This window comes from Glycine max, chromosome 16 (genome assembly GCF_000004515.6).
Source record: "Glycine max cultivar Williams 82 chromosome 16, Glycine_max_v4.0, whole genome shotgun sequence".
Taxonomy (NCBI): domain Eukaryota; kingdom Viridiplantae; phylum Streptophyta; class Magnoliopsida; order Fabales; family Fabaceae; genus Glycine; species Glycine max.
Genome location: NC_038252.2, coordinates 8,751,482 through 8,764,476, shown reverse-complemented (window position 1 = coordinate 8,764,476; position 12,995 = coordinate 8,751,482). Strand labels below are relative to the sequence as shown.

Here is a 12,995-nt window from a genome sequence, read left to right as displayed (position 1 = left end):
GTCAATGTCATAGGAGGTTTGCCAAGCAATTGCAGAAAGGGTGGAGCGGTTGCTCAACCTAAGGATAGTGACTGAAGGCACAGAAGCACATGATGTCATGCAAGACTGCCTAAGGATCGCTAGGGGTGTCACTATAGAGCGTAATGTTTATGTCAAGTCGTGACGAAGGCGGCGCATGGATCACGCTTGAAGACATTTACAATTTTTTAGGAAAATTTTAGAACTATCTTTATCATTTTATTGTATTTGACAACATTTTCGTTTTAACAATTTTATTTGAATTTTTTTAATGTTACTATTGAGAAACATAAATTATTTAACCCTAAAACGTAATACTAAACCTTGGTTTTGACATCACAGTTAACTCTAACAACGCATGTAAGACTAAACCCTAAGTTAAGGAGTATCCCTAAATAGTTAACTTTAATGTAAGGTATAATACATAATTACGTGAATTTCCAATGAACAATTATATATTAATGTAGTACATTACAATGCCATCGGTATCTAAATGTTCTCTATTCGCTTAAATCAACATAGTCTCTTTTGAACATCATCAAATTTTTGTATTGTTGCATTCTACTAATATATGAAGTTGGTCACTACTTTGCCTGAGGATCTAGAGGCGGTAGGGAACAATGATCTCTTAAATAAACCTGTTGCACATGCACACAAAAATTCAAGTTATGATAACACAATTGATTTCATTAATTAAAAAAAATGTGAACACGATGAATGTACATGAACAAAATGATTGCCAAATACGTGACTAATTCATATTACGCGATGCACAGAAAAATCTATTGGTGGTTGACTTCTAAGAGAAAAAAATGTCATGCTTTGTTGTAGAGATAACGATACAAGGATAACATTATACCTTGATGCAATGACATATCCATGTCGGTTATATCCATCCACTTATCCATGGTAACCTGCATGAACAGTATACGATTACATTTATTTAAACTAAATTTAATAAAAAAAACATAAATTACATACCATGGATAATCCATCAACAAGTAGGGACCTCTTTAATTCCTCAAATCTGTCTATGCCACCAAGAGGTTGATATACTCATCAGACCATTTGGCAAGTTCTTTAAGCAAATGGTTGCGCACCAAGACCATGAATCTTCACCCATACCTAATAAGCAGCAATTGCACGATATCCAAGTTACCGTCAGCTTTACATCAACAATGTTTTCAATGGAATCGTGAATGAACGGATGAAATTGATCCAACATCGCATAGTCCTTCTTGGAATGGCCTGGTCAAAGATAATGCACTACATTTGACTGAAGAATTACTATTTTGCATAGAATGTAAAGCATCAACATACTCCTAGTAAGACGAATCACGCTTTGTTGATATTTGGTGTTTGGTCATCGGTTTCTTCTGTGCACCTTTGGTGTTGACCTTTTCTGGAGGAGGACACATAGAGTTTAGATCAGGGTAGGCAATTTCCCAGAGTTTACTCTTTAGAGTACTTTGCCACAAACATCAAGCTCTTAAATCGCTTGGATATGGTTTCATCTCTTCGTTATGGTCACTTGGGCTCAGATAACCTTGGTCTGAAAAACTTAGCCTCCGCAAAACATATGGATTGTCTAAGTGGATGGTACCAAAACATATTTGGATAGCTCACATGCACATGGAAGACCGTGAGTAGTTCTCATACACATCCACAACGAGAAGGATTTTGCCAGCATAATACACGCTCATACTCACAACAATCTGATTTAAAGCATACCTTGATACCATGCCAAGTAGCCTCTTGTATAAGGTAACTTTAAAAACATGTCCAACCACATGTGTACTTGTCTCAAAGGATGCCTTAATTTCAGTGTGTTGCAGCGTGATCATGTTGTTCATGGCATCCCAAACACTACATAGGTCTCCAAGACTATTCTGTAATAGTCTTTTTAAGCCCAATGAGCAAATTCAATCTTATATTTCAAATACACAAATAAACAATAAACAAATACAATAATTAAAATCCATGAATTCATCAACCCTAATAAAAAAAATATGAGCATTTTCATACTTGTTTGTTGTTGTGTTTCCTAACTGCATCACCTTATTCGTCCAGGCTTTAACAAATTTTTTCTTATGGAGAATTATCCATGTTTCGTTAACATAGTCAACAAACATTGGCCATGGTGAACAAGCAATTTCAAACTTCTTAAGGCAATCATCGAACTGATGCTCGGAACGACAATCAACCAAACTCCCCCAGGCATCCATGACATACTCCCATGCATTTTTTTGACCAATTAGGGATTTACATTTTGCCCTGACATTCTTGTCGATGTGGAACCTACACAACAAGTTAGTACACTCAGGGAATACAGTTTTCACTGCATTTATCAATGTTAGGTCTCTGTCAGTCACAGTAACTTCAGGGAAGGCATCACGTCTTAGAAAAGGACCTCAAAATCGTTCTAGAGCCTAGACCACATTATTTAGACGTTCTCCCTCCAAATATGCAAAACCAACAGAGAATGTCATCACCGTTGGTGTCACACCAACAAAGTCAAGTAACAAGAGTCTATACCTGTTTGTTTTGTAAGTATTATCTATCAAAAACACTAAATTACATGCATTGCATAACTTCACTGCATCAGGATGACACCAGAAGATATCACGTACAATATCTTCATCCTTTAATCTATGCTAATGAATATATTACTTTTGTTCAAGAAGCTTCATTAGATGTTGCATTTCAGTATCACTGTCTCTTATGGAAGAATGGTATGCACTTCTTGCATTGTACATTTGTTTAATTGTTGTACAACTATTGGCATTGTGCTCCTTCAACGTTAGCAAAATGTTTCTTGGTTTCACCATTGACTTTGTCATATCAATAATAATTGTCTTCTCATCCTTAGTCAATCGATCAACGTATGGATGTCCAACTAAAGACTTGACCAATTCATAATTATGACTCCCACACATTAACTTCATCATCCAACCTTGGCCTCCAACCACTGATTTCTCACGAAATTTAAAGGGACACCCACATTTCCTACTGTCAATATCTCTTCTAACAAAACCTTTATTCCTACACCTATACTGACCACTCCTTTCACAACCAATTAACACAAATGAAGTTCTTCCTCTCATACCAGTGTTTATGCCTGACCTCATAATCACCGCAACAAATCCAATTTCATAAGCGACTAATTGAACCCACTGCAAAACATCATCTCAGTTAGCAAACACCTACAATGCAAGCCACACAAGTTTAGTCTTCAAAGGGACATTCATTTTATTAATTTAATAACAATAAATCACATTATTACCTGAGAAGTATTAAAGGCATCAGAACAATCAACATGTTCTTCTTCATTCACACCACCTTCGTCTTCATTTTCATCATTTAAATCAACTTCTTCAGATATTATAATGTCATACATCCATTGATCTCCGTTCATCTTAACAAGACATTCAAAATTTTCAACATCACAAACAAACAACCCCTAACCGCACCATACATATACTATCACATAAAACCTTACGTAATTTTTTATTGCATACCATTTTATAAACATTAAAATTGATAACCCTATATATTAAAAACCAATAAAATCAACTCTTTATACTTACAATTCATAACCATATAATACATAAAAAATTATAACCGCAACATATGTAGTCAAATAAATTATTTTATTCAACTTAATTCTAATTCATCAAATTATTACCACACAAAACAATCAATTTTAGACCACAAAAAGTCAAATAAATTATCCATAAATTACAACTATAAATTATCTTACAAATCATACCATTTTCAAAATATAAAAAAAAAGTAATTACAAATTAATTATCAATCTAGACTTCTTTAAAAACATTTAAACCAATAATACGAATTATATTTCAAATAAACATATAAAAATATAATTTTTCTTCACACATTAAATTAATATTTTTAACAATCATAATGACATATTTATAATTTAAAAAAATTAAAATTTTAATGTTTCTTTTTTTAAAAAAAAAGATAATTAAAAATCCGTATAATTCATACAGATTACATGATCCGTATGATTTATACGGATTAGATAATTTGTATAAATCATACGAATTACTTAATTCATATAGTTTATAAGGATTAGATAATCTGTATAAATCATATGAATTATGTAATCTATAAGTTTTAATATAACTTACAGATTATATAATCCGTATAAAACATACAAATTATGTAATCCATAAATTATATTAAAACTTACGAATTACTTAATCTGTATGTTACGCAAACACAAAAATTTTCGGCGTATCTCTGACAATCTCCATTAACAACCGAACCAATCACTGCAACAATCACCACCGACGAACATTAGTAACACTTTCACCTCGATTGAAGCGGCACCTCTCCCAACAATGAAAAACCAATAGGAAAGAGAGAAAGCAAAGAAAGTGTAACTGAAAAAACCTTAAAAATGAACTTAAAAAGGAAGTAAAAAGCACAGGGGTATTTTTAAAATTAAATAAAATTTCTAGGTGCACAAATGATAATGTTGGTGTACCTAACAACACTCTTGGATCACCTATCGAATTAGATACGCATTCATTCAGTCCAGAGAAACCCAGTATAACCTGACCAATTTTCTAGTTAAATCGTCGACTCGATGGATTGTGACTCGTCCCGGTCCATCACTTAACATGATGGTTTTTGTGCTTCCCGAGAAGTTGAACATATTGCTTTGTGTAGCCCAAGATAGAGTCGAAACTGACTAGGGTATTGCTAGGTGCACCCAGCATTATTGCTGATGCACCCAGCACTTAAGGTGAAATGACGAAAATACCCTTGATCTGTAAGTCATTTAAGTTGATCCGTAAGACTTTTATGGATCAAGTTAATCCGTATTGTTCTGTAAAAGACTTACGGATCAAGTTGATCCGTATCAATGTGAAAAAATGAAAAAAAGGTGCAGGGACAGTTTTGGTATTTTAAAAAAATGTTGGGTGTACCAACAATAATGCTGGATGCACCTAGCAACACCCAACTGGCTACTGGCTGCGCAAGGCTCAATGTGTCAGAAATTGCTTTTGGGCACTATGCATTGTTGCTTCATTGTAAATAAACATAAAAGAAAAAAAAAATTATCCCTGCAGCAGGATTGATTATGTGCTTTGAAGGTCAAGGTTGAACTTACCACTAAGTTTTTGCAATTTATTGATAGTGTCTAAAATAGTATATATATATATATATATATATATATATATATATATATATATATATATATATATATATATATATATATATATAATAAATAAAAGATTAAATTATATCGATATAATTTTGATAATTATTATATTATCCTTATAATTTAATATAAAATATAATTTTTATTAATTCAATTTTTATTTTTAATAATTTTTATAACTTTGATGTGTATTATAAATTTATGTTACTTATGATTGGCTCATATACGTCAATTAATAACTTCCTAATTTAATTATTGACCTAATAACCTAATACGTATTACCTCGATCGAACCGGTCACCGATAGGTTTTTACAAATATGCTTAGCATCATAGATACTCAATCTAGCTAGATACATCTTACATATGACTAAAAGACTACTATAAGAATTTATAATTTAAATCCCTTATATATATTACTTTTGGGCTACATCACCACTGTGGGATCGTCAGGAGCGGCAGCACTGGGTCTACGATTAAAAAGGACCTGATTTTTCTATATATATATAAAATTTTGTAAAAAAATTTCCTGTATTATTTTATATTTTCTTATAAATAATTTGAAAATGTTATTTTATTTTATGTCACTTTTTTTTATTCAAATTAAAATGTGACGTGATTAAAAATGTCATTCTTTTAGTTAGTTTTCCAAGTCATAAATTCATAAGAAATGAATTTTCAGCTCTATGATATATTGAAGAAACACAAACAAAAATTAAAATTATAAAGGAAATAAAATTAAAATTGGTATATTAATAAAGAATAAAATATATATAAATTTTAATATAAAATGATATCTTGTCAATGATAGATGATGATAAAGTTAGAGAATTTTATTTATAGGATCAAATATAAAAAAAATTAAATCATAAATATAATTAATATTTAAAAAATATATAAATAAATTAAAAATATTAAAAGTTAGATGAGTTTCATACGAGTTTATTCAAATTTAATAAAATTTGACGGAGTAATATAATATTAAATCAAATGTTTTTTTACCTATGTACGATATGTCCTTCTATCATTCCTACTTTATATATTGATGTATATGTGTATGTAATTTTTTTAGATATATAAATTGAATATTAAATGATAGCATAAAAGTGAATTAAATTAAAAAAATGTGATATTTTTTAAATTTGTTAAAACTATATTATTTATTTAGTGAAATAAAATATATATGATTTTATAAATTTACGTGTTTATTTGTAAATACTTAATTATAAAAAAGATTTTATTTAATATTTTGTCATGGACCTATAAAATTTCAGGATCGGCCCTGCCACATTGGGCATATGAGGTTGTAATTAAAAAGTAAGGAGTTTGTTGTTGGATAACAAAGTATGCTTCATTTTCTTGCTCCAATAGTGACAATTGTCGCCATTGAAAGGAGGAGAAATAAGAATGGCACATGGTGGTTCTCACTTGGGTGAAGGTAATATAGATGCTAGCTAGTAAGAAAAAGAGATGGGTCAAGATTACAATATTCAGCACCATGGACATGGAATTTTGGAGAATGTCCTTCCATGGTAAAGAAGGAAAAAAGGGAAAAAGTTAGAATGATTAATTTGATACCATATTACAATTGTGGCAAAAAAAACTTGGATTTTCATTCATTGAATCAGGAAAAAATACAAGGCTTTTATATACAAAGTAATGACAAAGGTGATCCATTCCCACCATAAGCGTTTATCGTAATAGAAAGGGTTAACGTTGTTAATTAAGTAACTAACTATATTCAATATGATATAAGTATATAATTACTTGAGCAACTTCTATTACCTATGCGTTTGGATTTAAGTTGGAAATGTGGTGCGTGCAGTTTCTATCTAAATCCAATGGATAAAATTAAGTTGAAAGTAAAAGCAAAGAAGATGATACTTATGCAAACGTACATTTGCCTCAAACGTGTGCTTGTTATCTTCTATCCAAACACACACTACATCCCTGTATCTTGTAACTTCTAATTCATTGCATAACGTTTTTGTGCAGATGTTGCAATTTGGCTAGTAAGAATGGAGAAAAAACTTGCAATGGAAAAGGATGAGAAAGGATTAACATGTCTTCAACTACTTTCCAAAATGCCTCAGGTTTTACGAAGCCACGCTCGCATGGGACCAATGAAGAGCCTCATATATACATGCATGTACTTTCTCCATATCTACCATTAACCTTCATAATAGATGATACCATAATATAGTCACTGTGTTTAAATAAACTCTTCCATAAGTAATTCTAAAAGAAGAAAGTAAGAAAAAAAATGAAATCAACTTCTTCATAAGTTAAATTCAACTTATGTGTAAGTTAAAAATTATTTTTTAAAGAAGTTAATATATATAGAAAAATTCATTTTATTTTTTCTTATTACACTACTAAAAAAAAGGCCTTCTATATCGGTTCTAACGACCTTTCTACATCGGTTATGACGCGTGGTGGTAACCCGAGGTCATTGAATCACAACATCGGTTTTATGACCATCTTTGAAGGGCGGCTTTTCTACATCGGTTGTCTAGCTACAACCGATGTAGAATGGGTAGGTTTCTACAGCGGTTCTAAGGCGAAAACCGATGTTGAATGGGTAGGTTTCTACATCGGTTGACTGATAACCGATGTAGAAAATGAAAGGTTATTACATCGGTTATAGTTCAACCGATGTAGAATGACTAGATATGGTAACGTGGCTACATCGGTTATCAATCAACCGATGTAGAAAATGAAAGGTTTCTACATCGTTTATCGTCTAACCAATGTAGTATGAGCAGATTTTCTACATCGTTTATCGCTAAACCGATGTAGAATGGGCACGAATGGAAAAGTTTCTACATCGGTCTTCAATCAACCTATGTAGAATTTGAAGAGTTTTTACATCGTTTATCGCCTAACCGATGTAGAATGAGGATATTTTCTACATCGTTTATAGTTGAACCGATGTAAAATATGGATTTTTTTTTACTTTTTGGAAATTTATATATGTAATACAGTACAAATAGACAGTACTGAATATCTAAAATGAAATTTATGAACTGCAAACATATTCATCTTGCAAATGGCATTGTAGCAAGTTTATTGGTTTATCCAAGTCCCAATAAGGTAAGCAAACCAAAATCAGGAACATTGTGAATTTCTGTGAAGGAATTTAACTTCATGCGAGAGTAATGTTGAATCTCTATAACCATGTGAGAGTAGGGACATTTATAAGATTGCTTTCTAAAACATCCCACAATTCCTTTAATACAGTTTGGAGAACCTAAAATAGTTCATGACTATAAATAAGTCTTAAATCCACCAAATGATGTCCTCTACCTTGATTGCAAGTCCTAATTACTTAAATTACACTCTCCCCCAGTGAATCTCCCATAAATATAATCAATAATGGTCAATAAATCAAGACTACAATAACATTTTCCAATACGCAATGCGAAGGATCACAACCTCAGAACACAAGTCATCTACAAAAGCAACTGAGAATGTAGGCACCAAATCAGCTCCATTTATAATAGAAGTAATAAAACTATCACCTGACTCTGCCAACTCCCATGTCATACAAGCAGCTGCAAGAGTAACAAGATGTCAGGTTCAGAAGACTTGGTTGTGTGAACCAGTATTAGTCCCAAAGTGCTCTAGGATTACTACCCTTTCACTTTGAAAACAAAAATGCAGGATCATATTGACACAAAGAATACAATAACGAAGACTGACCTGGAGCAAATGTAATGCACGTGGTTACGGGCAGATCCTTTCTCTCTCTCAACACATAAGTTAGAATTGCGGCAGTTCCTCCACCCAAAGAGTGCCCTACAATCTAAGTAAAAGACTTTTAAAAAGTAGTCCAGAAAAGTAAAGAAACTGCAACTAACTATTTATTTAAACCTTATGATTCAATATAGAATGACAAAAGCCAGAAAAGAGAAATTAAGTAGCCAAACAGAATATTTACAAACTGAATGATTTCCAGATCTAATAGAACTTTTGTTGTCAAATTCAAGATTAACGAAAATAAGGAAGAAAACCATGATGACTACAATCTACTAGCTATGCATGCTTGATCACAATATTTTTTAAAAAATGATATTATGGTCTAATAGGGAAGTGTTTAAAAGGATTATTTAGTCAAAGGGCAGGGGATATTATAAAAGAAACATTTTTACCTTAACTTTATAGTCAGGGTAGTGGCCAAGTGCTTCAAGGAGACAAGGAGTTGCGAGCTTTGCAATCCATCGAGCAGCAGCAACCATTCCACAATGTGCATAACCTAAAACCAAATCACTGACACCCCCCAGATTAACAACAATGTGATGAAATGGTACCACATTTCCAGTAACAGTTGTTAAAGTATCCTTGATATTATGCGTGCCACGAATCAATAACAAAAGGCATCCCATCTTGTGATCAGCTATTATTGTAAAAGTTGGTTTCAAAATCTGCATGACAAATGAACAGACAAGTTTAAACATACATTGTCTTTACCAAATGAATACAACTTACTGAAATGGTAGCAAGTATTACTTATTCATCTGATTCAATTGAGCCAGCTCACACCCCTCCAAAAAAAGAAAGAAAGAAAACTCAGAAAAATGTTCTAAAAGTGAAGCAAAGAGAAAACACCTATTATCAATTTTTGATCCCATATTTTATCAGCCTAAAACAGCATCCTCTGTTGCTTTCAGCCTTCCATCCCTCCTCGAAAGGAATGTATGTTAATGACTATAAATGACTTAGTCAACACAATACAAATATTGAATTATTATCAACTTTTCCTGAAATTTAAACAAGACTTACTCCTGCTTTTGCTTCTCGAAGGAGAACGTTTTCTTCAGTGTAGCCAGTTTCTTCTAAAAACAAGGGAAAGGGCTTCTTTGAAAAGTGCCAACACAATGTCAACAAGTTTAAGAGATACTTAAGTTCAGCAGTAATTTCAGATCCTTTCAGCTGTACACTGTCCTTACCACAAAATTCACTGCCCACATGATAGTTTCCCTGCAAAGTAAAATTTACAAACTCAGTCAAACTTAAATAAATAAAATAAAAAGGAAGCATCAAAACCACAAACTACATTTTTCATGTTAACTACAGATAATGTTCTGTGAGTATCAATAGTCTAGTCTTTTAGGGTTCATTTGGATTATACAGTAAAAAATTTACTTTAGAATTTTGAATTTGCCTAGATATTGTACAGTAGAACTACTTTTTTTAATTATAATTGTTGGGATACATTTGCAAAACTACAGGGTCCAACTTGGCAATTTATTTTCGAGTATTGCTGACCTTGTTTGAAAAACCAGTAGGTCTTAGTTCTTACTCAAAATCAATTTTCTTGGCTGCAAAAGCTACTGCTTGGTTACTTCCATAGAATCCATTCCTAATACGAATCAATTCTAAACATCTTAACCAAACAACAAATACTGTAAACATTTATTTTGGATTGGCCGGATTGATTTTATATGGCACAAAATCTAAACAAATATGGAATTAATGTCCAACCATAAGCATTGAAAAAGAAGATACATGATTACTATACTCAAACTGCAGCTTAATATGAACAAATTAAACTGGCACAAAACTAATATTACAGACAAACTTCTCATCTACTTATGTAGAGCTGAGATGAAGAAATTCAGTAGTCCAGGATGTCATGAAACTGATCTACCTTAAAAAATCTTAATATATGATTTAAACCAAGATTAAATATAAGGTAGCACAGGTCATGTGAACAATCTTGTGAGGATTCATTTTGTAGAAAATAGTCTGATTTCTAAGCTACCTTAGCCATATTACTCTCCTAGAAAGTATAAACAGAAATCATATCATGTAAATCATAAAATCCAAGAATAATCTAATATGTCAACTTCAAAGTGATAATGATTAACAGGTAACAACAGAAGTTCAAATATTGCATGTCATGATCCCAAACCACTGTTGTTATGTTGAGAAGGCATAAAAAGAAAAACAAAAACAACACCCATGAAAAGAAAAGAAAAAAGAGCCTATCACATGTAAGGAACATTTCAGATATAATATAAATTATAACTGCTCTCCAAATGTGGGATTATTTCTTTGATGACCATAATTTTTTTTATTGAGATGGAAAGCATTAAATTGGTCTTCCAACCATTTAATCATCAACAATTTTATTTACACATGAAAAAGTTCACCTAACTCACATAACTTCAGTGACCATTGTCCATTTTTCTCTCTCTTTATTTCTCTCTCTTTCATTCATCAATGTCAGTCATGAGCAATCCTTTAGGTGAATTATGTGAGTTGCACATTGAGTGCAGGTTGCAACTATCATTTCAGATCAATTATAGTTCTACCTAAAAATAGGCACCTGCTTTCATACTAATGCTGATTCTGGGCCTGTTTGGGTAAGCTTCTTTAGAAGCACTTCTAAGAGAAAAAAACAAGAAGAAAATAATTAGATGAGTTTCTCCATAAGTTAAAATGAGTTCTCCATTAACTAATTTGTAGAACCTCTCTCATATAGCTTCTCTAAAAGATGAGAGTACATCTACAAATAAGCTAATGATTAGCTAATTTTAGCTTATGGAAAAGTTTATTTCATTTTTTCCTTTTTCTCCTATAAGTGCTTCTAGAGAAGCTTACCCAAAAAGACCCTCTATATTCTACTTACTACTTAAATGTCCCCAAAGTTACAGATAGATAAACAAAACGACACAGCTTTCCTGCATTTTCAGTTGCTTCAAATCAGGGCACCGACAAAGAACCAAAATCTACTCATTGTCATTACCTGCCGCTTTAGAAGAAAGTTGATACCAAACGCCAAATCCCTAATTGGCCACTTCCCAAGTGTCTCCGAATAAGTGAACCTGAGAGTTTCTAACAATGTAGAAATTGTCTCCAACCATGTTGCAGGGGCTTGGATTAACCGATGAGAAACACAGCCAATACCTAATGGCGTATCAGCTGGCGAATCACTCCCATTTTCTTCACCATCTTCATCAATTACATCGTGAGTCTGCAATTTCCGATTCAATGTGTAGTACAAAAGGGCAACTGCACCTGCTGCAGTAGCCATCTTCGTCTCCTGCACTTTATCAGCAGGAAAATCATCAAACACAACAACTTGCCCATCATAGAAGATAGTCAACTGAGCAGCTTTAGCCTCCTTCTCCATAGACCTAAAAAAGAGGATCACATCTTAATCATTTTTATAAAACTGTAAGCAGTCATGACTCTTTCTTTTTGGTGACTTAAAAAGTTTATATTAAGGAAGATACGCCCCGGTCTAATCAAGAATTTACATATTGTTTGTCATTCATTAATTTTCTTTCACAAAAAGAATTACAATTAACCAAACAAACACACCTTGGGTTAATAAAAGTTGGAATCTCCAAGTGGCGAGGATAAACAGACTGCATGGTTGCTGCAGAGTGACATGATGTGTCAGGGGGACCTGTGAGAAGTAGAATCTGTCAGGATAATCTCATATCTCATAGAGAACACCGAGTCCATATGTTACTACAGTTCCTGCTATGTAGCATTCCCCTACCCAGAAATATTCTTAGCACTGAAAATATCTCAAAACTCTAATCTTATCTTTCTTTATTTTTGCAAATTGCAAAGAGAAAAATCTAAAATGCCTAACAATTCAAGGAGAAAATTATGGACAGTTAGTTTAGAACTCATATCCAAAAGGAAAATATTTTCAGTTGACTTTTTCTTTTTTTGTATCTTTTTCTCATTTTCCATAGTGGTTGAGTTTTTTTTTTCTCTCTCTCCGATATGGAAAATTTGGAAACTATGCATTAGACCCGTCTTTAC

At 32.4% G+C, this 12,995-nt stretch overlaps 1 protein-coding gene across 1 annotated transcript; it reads right to left on the bottom strand.

The window, feature by feature from the left end:
* Positions 1–8,427: 8,427 nt before the first annotated feature.
* LOC100788200 (uncharacterized) lies at positions 8,428–12,621 on the bottom strand. Its single transcript, XM_014768565.3, has 6 exons — positions 12,540–12,621; positions 11,962–12,352; positions 9,993–10,190; positions 9,362–9,634; positions 8,913–9,015; positions 8,428–8,764 (listed from the first exon to the last, which is right to left on the bottom strand). The coding sequence occupies exons 1-6, from the start codon at positions 12,590–12,592 to the stop codon at positions 8,604–8,606; spliced, it is 1,179 nt and encodes a 392-aa protein (XP_014624051.2). The 5' UTR covers positions 12,593–12,621; the 3' UTR covers positions 8,428–8,603.
* Between the last annotated feature and the right edge of the window lie 374 nt (positions 12,622–12,995).